Source organism: Catharus ustulatus, chromosome Z (genome assembly GCF_009819885.2).
Source record: "Catharus ustulatus isolate bCatUst1 chromosome Z, bCatUst1.pri.v2, whole genome shotgun sequence".
Taxonomy (NCBI): Eukaryota; Metazoa; Chordata; class Aves; order Passeriformes; family Turdidae; genus Catharus; species Catharus ustulatus.
This window is the reverse complement of record NC_046262.2, coordinates 41,975,632-41,989,206: the sequence shown is the minus strand read 5'-3', so window position 1 is coordinate 41,989,206 and position 13,575 is coordinate 41,975,632. Positions and strand designations below refer to the sequence as shown.

Below are 13,575 nucleotides of genomic sequence, written 5' to 3'. Positions count from 1 at the left end.
TGCGAAAGATAAAGAACATTGCCCCATCTAGTTTTTAACAGATGGCCCATTAGCAGAGGCTATGTCCCACAGAGATAAGAATCACTGCCCCACCTGGTTTCAGCAGATGGTGATAGAATACATACTCCTGGCCATATCTTTACATTGTAACCAGTTTTGGCATGTAGGCATTGACAGGGGAGTTGGAAAAAGAACGTAAACTCTCAGCCTTTGATTATGACTCCTGTCAAGTATGAGAGAAAGATATTCTCTCAAGGGTGCTCTAATAATGCACCCAAGCCGTTGGAGCACAATGGCGAAAAGTACTGAGTACCTGAGAGGAATAGTTGTGCTGGAGGTAAGCTGTACGGATTCGAATAACAACCTGTAGATCTCTGTAGCTCCAGATGAGGAGCAATCCATATGGCAGAAGTTTGTACAGTATGCCATTGTTGTAAGACCATCCCATTAGCACTGAAGTCAAAGAAGGAAGGAGACAAGCAATACTTCAGTTGACTACCTGACTCTGGAAATGTGGAGATCATATTTTCTCCTCCCTACAAAAATGTACATTGTCCAAGACTGCAGACAAACTCAAAAGACTCAAGCAAATTAGAAAGAAAATGTCCCATGCCCTGACAGCAGGGACCAGAGTTGCTGCCCTCAGACAGAATAGAAGAACTGATGTTACTTCTAGTCCTCCTGGAAGGACCTCAGTTTATAATTACAAGAAGCGAGCAATGAGTGGCATGACCAGAACTAGAGGGGCCCTGACTCCAGTCAGGCAGAGGAAAGGGACAGTCAGATATATTGGACTGTGTGGATCCCATGCCCTGGCACATCAGACCATGCAAGGGTATAAACCTTTAGTTAAACCAGAGCACAATGTCCCCTGCTGCCATCAAGATATATAGGGGTAGAATTAATCTCTGTTTATGGGGTGACAGGGGAATCCCAACAGGTGACTGCACTGCAAGCTGGAGTGAACCTGGCTGGGAATGAGTGGCAAAGACACCCCACTAGGACTGGCCCAGAAGCCAGGCATAGGTTACCTGAGGAAAGGGTATTTAAGGACCCAAAATCCTGGCCTCTGAGAGGACCCTTTTGCTGTGGGGCTGCTGAGGGTTGAAGTACTGAAAGTTACCACATCACTGTGCCATTGGCAAAACTGCACCAGCTGGGATCCTGTGGTCCCCACCCATGAGATGATTTGTGAGCTGGAGACCCAGGGAGTCAACAAGCCTTGCTCACCCTTTAACAGCCCTACATGGCCAGTGTGTAAGTCCAGTGGAGAATGGAAATTGACAGTGGACTGTTGTGGCCTGAATGAAGTTTGCTTTCACCTGGAGGGGCATGGAGTACATCTGGAACTGACTGCCCCAGAGCTGGAAACAGAGCCCCACTGTTTGCCATGGATTAATTCAGACTGCACTGGAAAAGGGTGAGGCTGAGAACACTTTCAGTACAGTGTTGATATGATGGTGTGTGGCAACACAGCAGAGGAAGGTTTTGAGAAAGGAGAGAAGACAATTAAAATCCTCCTGAAGGCTGGTTTTGCCATAGAAGAAACTAAGGTGAAGGGACCTTCCCAGTAAATTCAGTTTTTTAGGAATAAACTGGCATCATGGTTTAGGAATAGTACTCCCCAATTTAGTGTTCCTACTGAGACTATCCAAACCACATTTCTCCTTGCTTGCTCCCTTCTGCCTTCCCTCTCCTCCTTGCAGCAGGCTGGAGAGGAGAATTGGAGGCACAGAAAGTAAAGATCTCGGTTGAGATAAGAACAATTTAAGAGAAGCAGCAATGAGATAAGGGAATAAACAACAACAGCAACAGCACTGACAACAGAGTGTACAAAAAAAAGGAATGTTATAGCTCACCGAAGTCAAAATAGACTATGTGCAACTGCCCCTTCTGTTTTCCCCCCACTATTCCCTCTGGCACAGAGCCAATGTCACCCAAACCACTCCCTGTAGCGTGGAACCAGAATTACCCTTCTTCTTGGTCCACTACACTTGCTCCTACCAAGAAGAGTTCGCCTTCCTCTGTACCTTGTAATGACATGAGGTGGTACAGAATAACCTGAATATCCTAACCTCCTTCTGGCTACTGCAAAAATTACAGTAATTTCACTATTATAAGCCGCACCATTTTGACTCAAATTTTGGTCTGAACCCAAAGAATGGCTTATAATCAGGTGTGGCTAATATATTGATGAGGTTCAGAAATTTACTAACCCGGACGTGCAAGCCCGCATGGCCCCAAGCCAATCTGAGTCCACACGGCTCCGGCAGGGGAAAAGCGGGGTGGATCCGAGCCCGCACAGCCCCGGTGGGGGAACAGAGGGGCCGATACGAGCCTGCACAGCCCCGGCAGAGAGGGGAGGCGGGGCTGATCTGAGCCTGCATGGCCCCAGCGGAGGGGGCGGCGGGGCCGATCAAAGCCCACCTGGCCCCTGCAGGGGAAAACCGGGGCCGATCCCAGCCTGCAAGGCCCCGAGCCGAGCCAGTAAACTCCGCGATCCCGTGATTCTGTTACTAATTGACAATTTTGTGAAAGTTGCACGTGGATCCTCGTTTCGAACGAAAACACAGCTTACAATACAGTACGGCTTATATATGGAGGAAAAACGAAACATTGCTGACATCCCAGAAGTGCGGCTTATAATCGGTGCGGCTTGTAATTGTGAAATTACTGTAACCCTGTATTGGAGGGAACCAGAACAAATGACAAAATGAACATGGTCAGATTCTGGTAGATGTGGTCAAAATAGCATCTATGTCCCCCAAAATAAGCAAAAAGGAAATGTAGGCTTTCATGGGTGTTGTGGGGTTTTGGAGCATGCATATTCCAGATTACAGTCAGATTGTAAACCTTCTACATGTGACCTAGAAAAGGAATTATTTTAAGTGAGACCCTGAAGAATAACAAGCTTTTGAGCAAGTAAAATGGGAGATTAAATGGGAGCAGTAGCCCTTGAGCCCGTCAGGACAGGACAAGATATAAAAAGTGTGCTCTACACTGCAGTTGGAGAGAATTGTCCTTTCTAGAGACTGGCGAAAAGTATCCAGGGAGACTCAAGGATGACTCATGGGGCTCTGAAGTTATGGATACAAAAGATCTGATGCCTATTACACCCCAAATAGGAAAGAAATAATTGCAACTTACAAAGGGGTTAGGACTGCTTCAGAAGTGATTGACACTGAAGGACAGCTCCTATTGGCAACCTGAGTGACAGTGCTGGCCTGGATGTTCAAAGTCCCTTCCACACATCATGACGTGAGGTAAGTGGGTTGTGCTGTTCCCATAGCAAGCTCAAATAGGAAACCCCAATCTCCCAGGGATCTTGGAAGTCAGCACTAACTGGCCTGATGGCAAAAGCCGGGATCATCATCATCAGAGGAGGAGGAGGGGAAGATGACACATACTGTGAACACCCCAAAATATAATCAGCTGCCTGAAAATGGAAAGTGATACATGCTCTAAACTGATGGTTCTTACCATACTGTAGGGACACATCAAAAATGTCACATAGGATGCCCTATGTGACGAATTGCAAAAGCTATTGAGGGACAAGGTGATCAAGTCAGAGCTGAAAGCCTGGTTTTAGCTATTGCTGAAAGAGACATGGCCAACACTTTACCTCTACACTGCCTTGTGGATGGTGGCAAATGCTCTGTGGAGGTGGGAACAACCACAGAATGGCTGGAGGCATACCCTGTGTGTCATGCAACACCATCTTGGGCCTTGAGAAGCAAGTTTGACAAACATGGTATATGAAAGTAATTGATAAAAATTTGCTTTCAGTTCAGAGCATTGACCAGTTTTTCTGCTTGTACCTTTCCTGCAAGTGCTGACTGTTCAAATTATACCTACAAAGCAATACAGGGTGTGGAAAGTAAGGCTTACAGGATAAGACTAAAAGAATTTGTTTTATTAAAGAATTCTTGAAGTAATTTTATCACCATTGGTATAAACTTTCACTTGAATTAAAACAACTGATAGTGAAGAAAGGAGATTGTTTCCTTCAGTTGGAGACAAGTCAAAAAGTTTCAAAGGTTTACACAGCTGAGGGTAAACTTTAAATCTTGTCTTGAAAATCTTAGATCTGGAAAAGATATATTATTCTCTAGCAGTAAAGATATTTAAATTTATAAATGGAATTGTAAAATACTGTTAGATAATGTGTGTGTGTGTGGGGGTAGGAATTACTGGGACAATTTTTACAGTCTGTAAAAGGAGTCAGTTTGGTATTGATCCTTTTAATCCTGAAATTACTAAGTTCATATATTTTTTCCTCTTTTCCTACAATGTGGTAACAAGGATTTTATCTACACTGCCCTCAGCATTCTTGGACCTCTTGAATTTCATTGCTTTTCAGATACTTTTCAAGCAGAGCAGAAGTAGCCCATGCCTTTGGAAGTGAGGAACCTGTTGCCAAAGTCATGGATTAACTGGGAGGGATTTGAATTTTTTTAGGCACTGAATTTCATTGATTTTTCCCTGTGAAAACTTCCTTATTTATTTATTTATTTAGTTAGTTAGTTAGTTTTTATTATGGAAGAGGGGAAGTGAAACCCTCTGCCTTTGAGCAAAGTTTGATGTAATTAAATCACAGTCAAAGCTCCCATCCAAACAAACTGTTCTTTCCTCCCGCTTTGTGTGAATTCTCTCTGCATCTGCTGATTTCAGAAAAAGAAAAAATTTTTCTACATACTTCTGGTAGGGTGTGTAATATCCTCTCTTGTAGTAGAGGCTTTAATTGATCTCTAAAAACATTATGCTATTCGGGATGAAAATACTTGGTTTCTAATAAAATATCCCAAATTAAAAAAAAAATAAACATGATGGCATAGCACTAAGATGGTGAAAATTTAATCATCCAGCAAGAAAGTTAAAAATATACTTCATGAGAATGAACATTTCATGGTACTACAAAAGCAGTTTTCAGATATTGCGTGATGACATGGAAAAAATGAATACTGATGGTGAAGTTTATGTGCTTTTGATCAATATGAAATATTTTAATTCTAAATTGTAAGTACTTTTTTCAACTCCCTTATAAGATATGTATCCATTTTCACTCTCTCTAAAGACCTTGTCTTTTTTCTACTATGCATGCTTGAAAAACTTCCATTTCATGACATTATAAATTGCATTAGTCTTTCATATCTTTTCCCAGGAAAAACTCCCATTTGACTTTCTGAATTAATTTATTTACCCATAAGATCATTGTTACTAACTTTTAATATATTACTATCTTTTTATACTAAAAGCTTTTTTGCAAGCTGTACTCCATGTTGCTAAGATCCCTATCAAAACTTAATGAAAATAGATGATATTTCAGTAATAGAAATATTAATTAAATATTATTTTGAGTTTATACGACCAAATAAGGCCCATAAAAACCCACAAAACTGCAATTATATGATGTTTTGGAATGTGTTTATCACATTTTTCCATTCTGACTCTTTTTTGAGACGAAGTAGGCCTTTTAAGTCAAAAGACTCAAAACTTGCCTGCCTAGTAGAAGCCCCTTTACTTGATTTACTGTAGGATACATCCTGAAGAAGTAGATCATAAAGTTTTACTGAAGCATATTTGCTTAATTAATAGATTTTGTCTTATTTCTTCTAAGGGAATAAGAGGATCCTAACTGGAAGTCACCCATTTCTCCCATCGCCTCTCAGATCTAATTTGTCCTAGTCTAATGTTTTGTTGAATCCTATGTTCTTTCACCACTGAATTAAAAAATAAAAAATATAATTGGAATGTATGAAAAAAATATAATCTTTATCTAAACATCTTGGAAATTTTCAGATTTCAAATGGTAGTAGAAATTAAGAATTAAGTTTTAATGGTAGTACATGATTTGCATTGAATCATCATCTGAAGGTTTCTGGAAAAGACCAAGAGAATCAGGGTTAATTCAGTTGTTATTCATGATTTTAATGTCAAATAATAGTAGAGTTTTTGACTGGTGGCTGGTTTCTGAGTACAAAGGACAAGAAATCCTTTATTTCACTTGCTTATGGATTTTCAGAACTTGTTGTGATTTACATGCTCCCTATCCCTAATATTTGGAACAAAAATATCATGTAATCAGATAAAAAAAAAAAAAAAGAAGTAAAAATAACCAAATAAAAACCTTAGGAAAGCATAATTCCCAGGTTATGTTATGGGCATAATTTCCCATAATATACATACCAGCAATGAAGATACATTGTAAGGTGAGAATCTTTGCAAATGTCTGTAGGGAAACATGTTTGTATATCCCTTGCATTCCTGTGTAATTAAATTCTGATCTATATAACTGCAGTGTTTATTTTATTCCTTCTGGTTTGTCTTTTTAAGTTTGCCATGTTTATTCACAAAAAAGTCTTTTACGTCCCTGGAGAATAACAAGGTTGTCTTGTGAACACAGAGGAAATTTGGCATTTTGTACTCATTAGCTGTTCTTGATTTCTTGTTGGCACAACATAGCTGCAGTTGTGAAAAAGGGATGGATCCTTGAAAGGAAGGAAATACAGCATTTCATGTATTTAGTTAAGGTAGAACTCACATGCCTGATGTCGATATAAAAGGAACAATTGACTACTAAGTGTCACAATTCTGTGCTGAATTTGTGCTAACTGCTATCTGGAAAAGGTAAAAATTTTATCAGAGAACTGGAAGACTTTGTTTCAAATTCAAGAAAATAATCAGCTCTGCCATGTAGCTTATCTCCTTGATAAAGTCTTTATATTTGCAGAGAAACTATTTCAAAATCCTGAAACCTTCTTTTTTTATCTTGAGCAGTCAGCTCCCTGCCTTCTCTCTCCACTGCCTCCAAGAAATAAGTGAAATCCATTAATGAAAACTTGTGTTTAAATAAAAAATAAATTAAAAAAACCCCACACTGAGCTAGTCACTAGCAAAACTTCGGCTTGAAAGGTTAAAATCTTTTGAAGAAGTAAACAGTAGAAAACCTTAGTGAAGTAAGGCATTATGAACTTATTTGGCTACTACATGCGGTTGAAATGTAATTGTGGGGATATGCCTAATATGTACTATAAACTGAACTGAAGAATGGAAAACCCTGATATTGCTGTCAAGAGCCATGAATGAAACAGTGCAACTTTTCTAGTGAGTTGTTTTTAAACTTCTAGCTACAAATAGCCAGCAGTAGACCTGAGATAAAGAAGTTAGTTTCTCTGAACAAGGGTAATTCATCCCTGTCCAGGTAGCAAATGCAAGCATAAGCATATAGCAGCAGCAGTAATGACAGGCTGGGTTCATCTTAAGTGACATTGCATATTGTGTAGCTAGAAGGCCTGAAACTGTGAAGGTCTAACGGTCTGTAAATCTGTCAGCTTCTCCTCATTTCTCTTATTGTTGAAGATTTCACTAAGATTGGGACCTGCATAATGGTCAATACCTCTCAGGAAAACAAGGAGAGGCAAAATCTCTTTTTATCTATGTCAAAAGAATCTCATTAAATTCAGTGAATCTTTTGAAACTAATTACAAGCCTACACACTGACCAAAGACTGAATTACCACAATTTACATATTAAATATTCTATTAGGTAAAAGGACATAGGTGCTCATTCCTGGGGAAAATAAGGTCTCTTTTGTTGAAAAGAGTAGACAGGCTACAGAATATTTGGTCTTCACAGTGTTGGGAAAAGAAAGTTTGAAGTGCACATGACAGAACCAAAGATTTAATAAATACCTGTTGGAGGGCAGGTTTTCTGGCACCTTTTTTTTAGGTTTTAGCAAGCACTGGTCTTGCTGCTACAGTATGACATGTGCTTTATGAGCCTCATTCCTTTTCATGAGGTTTTTCATCATGGATATTAATTTATTAAAATTTGATAGCAAAGTTGATCCTTCTTAGGGCTTTACCTGCATGGGAAAGATGAATATTATTATACTTCTGAGAGACTTCCAGAGCTATTGCCTCTTTTATTCTGTTACACTAGGACTGCATTTCTAGTTGCTTTTAGTTATTCTACTTGTCTGATGGTTAATAGTTTTCTGTGTTTGAGAAAAGATTGCAAAATTTTCTTTGTTTTTTTCCCTCTTGTTTTGTTTTCACATGGTTTACTGGAACTTTTTATTTTTATTTATTTTTTAAATATTAAAGTACTGCTTTGCTCTTTAGTTAGTCAGTATTCTCTTTGAGTCCTTCGTAAAACCAATGAATTTGATATGTTTCGAGGGAAGTAAAAAATCATAATCTTTTTTTTTTTTTTCTATGTTACTTCTGCTTTATGTGAGGTTTAATAGTTATTTCAGGATTTGGTAGTTCTTTTTGGTTGGGAGATTTTGGTGTAAATGGAATTTTAAGGGAAAAAAGAGGTGTACCCAACAATATGATATATGAAAATAGTTTCATCAAAAAGTTAAATAAGTGAAATTTTAATATGTTAATTTGTGTATGCTCTTGGGTTGGGATGTTTCAGTTTGAGTTAAGATATATCATGAGCAAAGTCAATGTGTTAATGTATTGCATGTGCTTTTTAGCCAGTTATGAACAGAATATAATTTTTCACATTAACTTGTAGTTGTTAGGTACTATATGTTTTATATATTTTTTTGCTTATATATGTTGACATTAGAGTAAATTTGCACTCAAATTGAAAAGTATTAAAATCTGTTAGTCTTTATTGTGGACCAAGCTGATAATTCTGATAAAGAAACTGTTACATTTAAAATAAAATCAGTGCCATATATTCTTGAAGTTTTCACAGAGATTTATGCCTGTAAATGAAATCAGGTGTTTTTCGCTACATGGAAATTAAAATATGCACTTATGCATTCTGAATAAATAAATCTCAGATTGTCCCAGTATTCTGCTTTTTTCTTAATTACTATTTTGATTTCAACAAGCAGCTGCTTGGTAGAGGAAACAAAATTTATTTGATCAACCACAATGTTATTAATGTAGTCATGATAACTGTTACTATTGTTATTGTAACTGTTATTATTATGGGACGGTATCCTATTTTAACTCCTTCTTGTAGTTCATATGGCATGATCTATGCAATTTATAGTACCTGTATATTAAAAATTTCTTGATTTACTCTGAGTATACATAATGGGATATTATTTTGAGCTGGAAGAGAAATTATAGGAACACTTTATTCATGCCTCACTTAAGAGTTTTATTCCTTTAAAATGTCTCAATTGCTTTATAAATTTAAATAAACTCACACTATTATGGAATATGGAAAGGCATGCCTTTATATAACTTAAACAATTTTTCTTGAATAACAGGTAATATGTATGTTTTAAAATATATTTTTTCCTTCATAAAATCTTATTTTTACCAGATTTTTTGTGCGTATTGCAGAAACCTAGGGTTTCTTTATGCTTTTGGTATCATTATGTATTTAAAAAAATATTTGTCACAAAAGATGTAATAAATGCTGTATGATGGAAAACTTTTAACTAAAACTCTTTGGTTTTAGTGTCAGGTTAGAATAGGCTACTTAAGTCTTCCTTTACACTAGAGAAGCTGTGTGAAATATCACTAGAAAGCCCTACATTGCCTTCAGCAGCAAGCTGTGTTCTTTTGAAGACTGTTGAAGGCTGTCCAAGAGAAATGAAGAGTCACTGGTAGCATGTGAAATAGCACTGAATTCTAACCATGTTTCCATTGTGTGAAAGCAGTGTAAGTAAGTGAAAGCATACAGAATTGTCACTCTGTAGAGACTATTCTTTCATTTGTTTTCATTTACATTGAGAAGCAAGTTGATACTAACCATCTGGTTCTTGACAATTTCTACAAAATGTTTTGATTTCACTCTGGAATTAATTAATTAATTAATTTTGAGTTAAATTGCATAATGGAGGTTGACATTAAAATATTTTTTAAACTGCATGTGCTATGCAATAAAGCAGAAGTTCATATGAAGTAATTTTCCTGAAATAAAGCATAGTGGCAGTTGTAAAAGAAGCATGTAATTATTCAGGGTATATATATATATTTGTGACACGTTGCTTGTTTCTCATATTGTGCAAAGGCAAAAAGCTGTATGATGGACTGCTGAATTTTGGATAATACATTTTTTAAATATTCAAAATGTTATGTGCCTTTCTATTATAAGTTGAGTTTGACATAAGCTATTATATGATAAATGCTAAGTGCTCATAGAATTCCTCTGGGAATATCTCAAAGCAATATGTGTGTTTCACAAAAACATGTGTATTGGACCATCTGGGTAGAATAATTCAGTACCATTGATTCCTTTCCAACATGTACATTAAAAAGAAAAAAGGTGAAAAATTTATTTGGCAGAAGCTAACATTACAAAGGAAGATGTATCATCCATCCATCCAGCAGAAATGCACCTTTTTTTTAAAATTTTGAATTGAAATTTGTGAAGCCTTATACCCAGGAGTGATTTAAAAGTAGCGTGCCTGCTGTTGTTTATCTACTAGTGCTTCTATGTATTAATGGCATGCTCTCATTCCTGATGATTCATTTCATAATGCATACCATCTCTCACCAGAAGAACAACATTTAAAATATGAGGCGTTTGAGAGAGATGTGACATTCTGCTGCAAGTAGCTCTGCAATTTTCAGCACAGGGAAGACATGGACCTGTCGAGCAGGTCCAGATGAGAGTTGAAAAAATGTTCAGAGGGATGGAGTAGAATCTAGCTTGTATGGAAAGGCTAAGGCAATTGGGATTGTTCAGCCTGAAGAAGAGAAGCCTCCATGGAGACCTTATTGTGGCCTTTTCAATACTTAGTAAGGAAGTCTGTAGGAATAGAACAAGGAGTAATAGTTGTGGACCAAAAGAGGGTAAATTTCAATGAGTTAAATGGAGGAAATTCTTTCTGATGGAGGTGGTAAAACACTAGAGCTGTTTGTCTAGAGAGGCTGTAAATGCTGCGCATCCAGAAACATTGAAAATCAGGTTGGATGGGGGCTCTAGGCAATCTGATCTAGTGCAGGTGTCCCAGCTTAAGGCAGGGGGTTGGACTAGATGACCTTTAAAGGTCCTTTCCAACTCAAACTGTTCCGTGATTCTGTGGGTCCATGATTGCATATAATGCAGATAGTTTTGAGTAAAAATGCCTTTTATTTTCTCCTCTTAATATTCATCTTGGTATCTAGACTTACAGTGTAGTCTTTGGCAGTAGAAAAAGGATCAGTGACACTTGAAGTGTTCCCTTGCATCAGCAGTGTAAGTAACTCTCTGTACTAAGTACAGCATCATCATATTCTTCTCTTTCTAATGCAATTTATGATTAATAAGTTCTTTCTATTTTCTGTGCTGTAAAGAAACCTTTCACTAATGAGATCCTTTTCTAAGACTTACCAGTGCAATGCATTTATTCACAGGACCTTCATTTTTTTTTCTTTTTTGTGCTTACCAGTTAGACAGTTTATCCCATGTAGAAAAGCTTCTTTTCACCATTGTAAAAGTAATCTGTGGATAATGAAGTGAAAAAATGAGTTTGCATTTAGACACTGAAGAGTAGTTATAGAAGTCTGCCCTTTTTATTGTGTGAACCTAGAACAGGAAATAAGTGATGAAAGTAAGAATAGTGGTTTTTTTCATGAGTGAAATACTCTCAATTTGGTAGAACATGGCATATGTGATTTTATAAAGTATAATTATTAAAAGATGTTGTTTGTTGTGAATGAATATTGTTTATGGGATTTAGGAGACAACTTCTTACAGTTAAGGCTAATACTAGGCCATTCCTCTAGAAAGAGCTTTCCTTTAAGAACTAAATAAAACAACATAAAAAATATTTTTGAATGTGATGAAAAAGTCTCCTTGGGACATTAATATAAAAATCTTAATTCTAATTAGAAATATATATAATTACTCAGCAGAAACAATTATTAATTAAAAGTTTTTGTATTCATTAATATTTATGGTTTTTGATAGTGAAACTTCGTAGAAAAATACAAGGGTTGGAAAAAGAAGAGTACACCTATGACTTGTCAATTATTAGTTGCATCTAAAGAATGTGATTGTCCTGAAAAGAAACACTTTAAAAAGACTAAAATTGTTCTCTAAAGAGATACCAGCCCCAGAAGTTAATTTTCTTTCAGGTGAACTAAATCACATATCAATTCTCAATTGATACATTTCAAATTTAAATGGAGAATGAACACACATCCTGTGTAGTAATTCAGCTGGAGAGGCCTTTAAAGCTAGAGTATTGATTAGTGTTTGCTTGTTTCTGCACAATTGATTGTGGACTGCAGTTAAGTCTTTTTTATTTTTCTGAAACGTTCAGGTTTTATTCTCTATGAGGTTATGATTTGCATGCTAATAATTTTGAGATAATGGTTATTTTGCTGTGTCTGTATCAAACAAATATACCATTTGCAAGGCAAAAAATTTTCCATTTTGTCATGTTTGCTGTTCTTAGGAAGGATGAGATTACTTTGTAATTTAATTTCATTCAGTTTGCTTGGCTTTATAATTTTTTTTTAGAAACAGCTGTATTTAATGTGATTGCACGTTAAAAGTGCACCTGCTGGCACCAGCTCAGAAGTACAGTAATTTCACAACTATAAGGCGCACTGGATTATAATGCACACCTCCGAGTGTCGGCAAATTTCCAAACTTTTTCCATATATAAGGCGGGCTGGATTATAAGGCACACTTTTTTTTTTTGCAGCGAGGATCCGCGCGCAGCAAAGTAACAAATTAGTAGCTGAATTGTGCGAGCCCCGCCGAGCCCTGCCGAGCCGCACGGCCCCGCGTGAGCCCCACAGCCCCATGTGAGCTCAGCTCGCTGCTCGGCTCGCGGCTCGCACTTCCAAGTTGTCGGCAAATTTCCGAACTTTGTCCATATATAAGACACACCAGATTATAAGTGCACTTCCAGGTTTCAATCAAAATTTTAGACTTTAAGGTGCACCTTATAGGTGTGAAATTACTGTAAACAGAAAGCATGTGGTGAGCTTGTAGCTTGGTTTTGTAGCACAGAATTGAATGTGCCCCTTGCTATTCATGTAAATCATAGTGAGTGAACAGTGAAAAATTTTTTGGTATGATCTTAGAAGTTAGAAGTGGGTAAAAACAGCTGATTAAAGAACATGATAAATTATTGTCAGGTAGTCTCATGAAATACTGGGTAAAAAACCCCAAAACCTGTGCTTCAGTACTGATACTTCTATACATAATACAGCAAGAGGAAATATTTAGAGAGATGCTGCTCTCAGATGCAGAGTTGATTGTGTTACAGTTCCAGCAAGTGGTGTCTGTCAGATTAACCTGAATGTGATATTTTTCATTGCCAGATAATTGTGATGATCAACTGGTGTCTGCTTTGCCTCAGTCATCATTCAGTAGTTCATCAGAGCTGTCTAGCAGTCACAACCCTGGCTTTGCAAGGCTTAATCGAAGAGAAGGTGAGCGATTTTTATTGGTCAATTTTTAATTCTAGATTGAAATGAAAACAGTTTAGATATCAAGAGCATATGTTGCCATTTCAAATAATTTTTGTCTGTTATTTCTATACCAACCATGGACAATAGTGTAGTCTCAGAGCAAGGAAGTTTCGAATCTCAACTTCCCACCCTACAATGAGATGTCTGACTACATGAGCACTCTGTGGCTGCTCTGTGGGCTTATTGA

The 13,575-nt window shown here is 37.2% G+C and overlaps 1 protein-coding gene across 2 annotated transcripts in view; it reads left to right on the top strand.

Moving 5' to 3' along the window:
• LOC117010618 (contactin-associated protein-like 4) overlaps nt 1–13,575 on the top strand; it is a 238,988-nt gene that overhangs the window by 37,907 nt on the left and 187,506 nt on the right. For both annotated transcript variants that reach the window (XM_033085306.1, XM_033085305.1), the window contains exon 2: nt 13,239–13,349. In XM_033085306.1, coding sequence (XP_032941197.1) covers nt 13,239–13,349 — 111 coding nt within the window. The remainder of the gene's footprint in view (nt 1–13,238; nt 13,350–13,575) is intronic.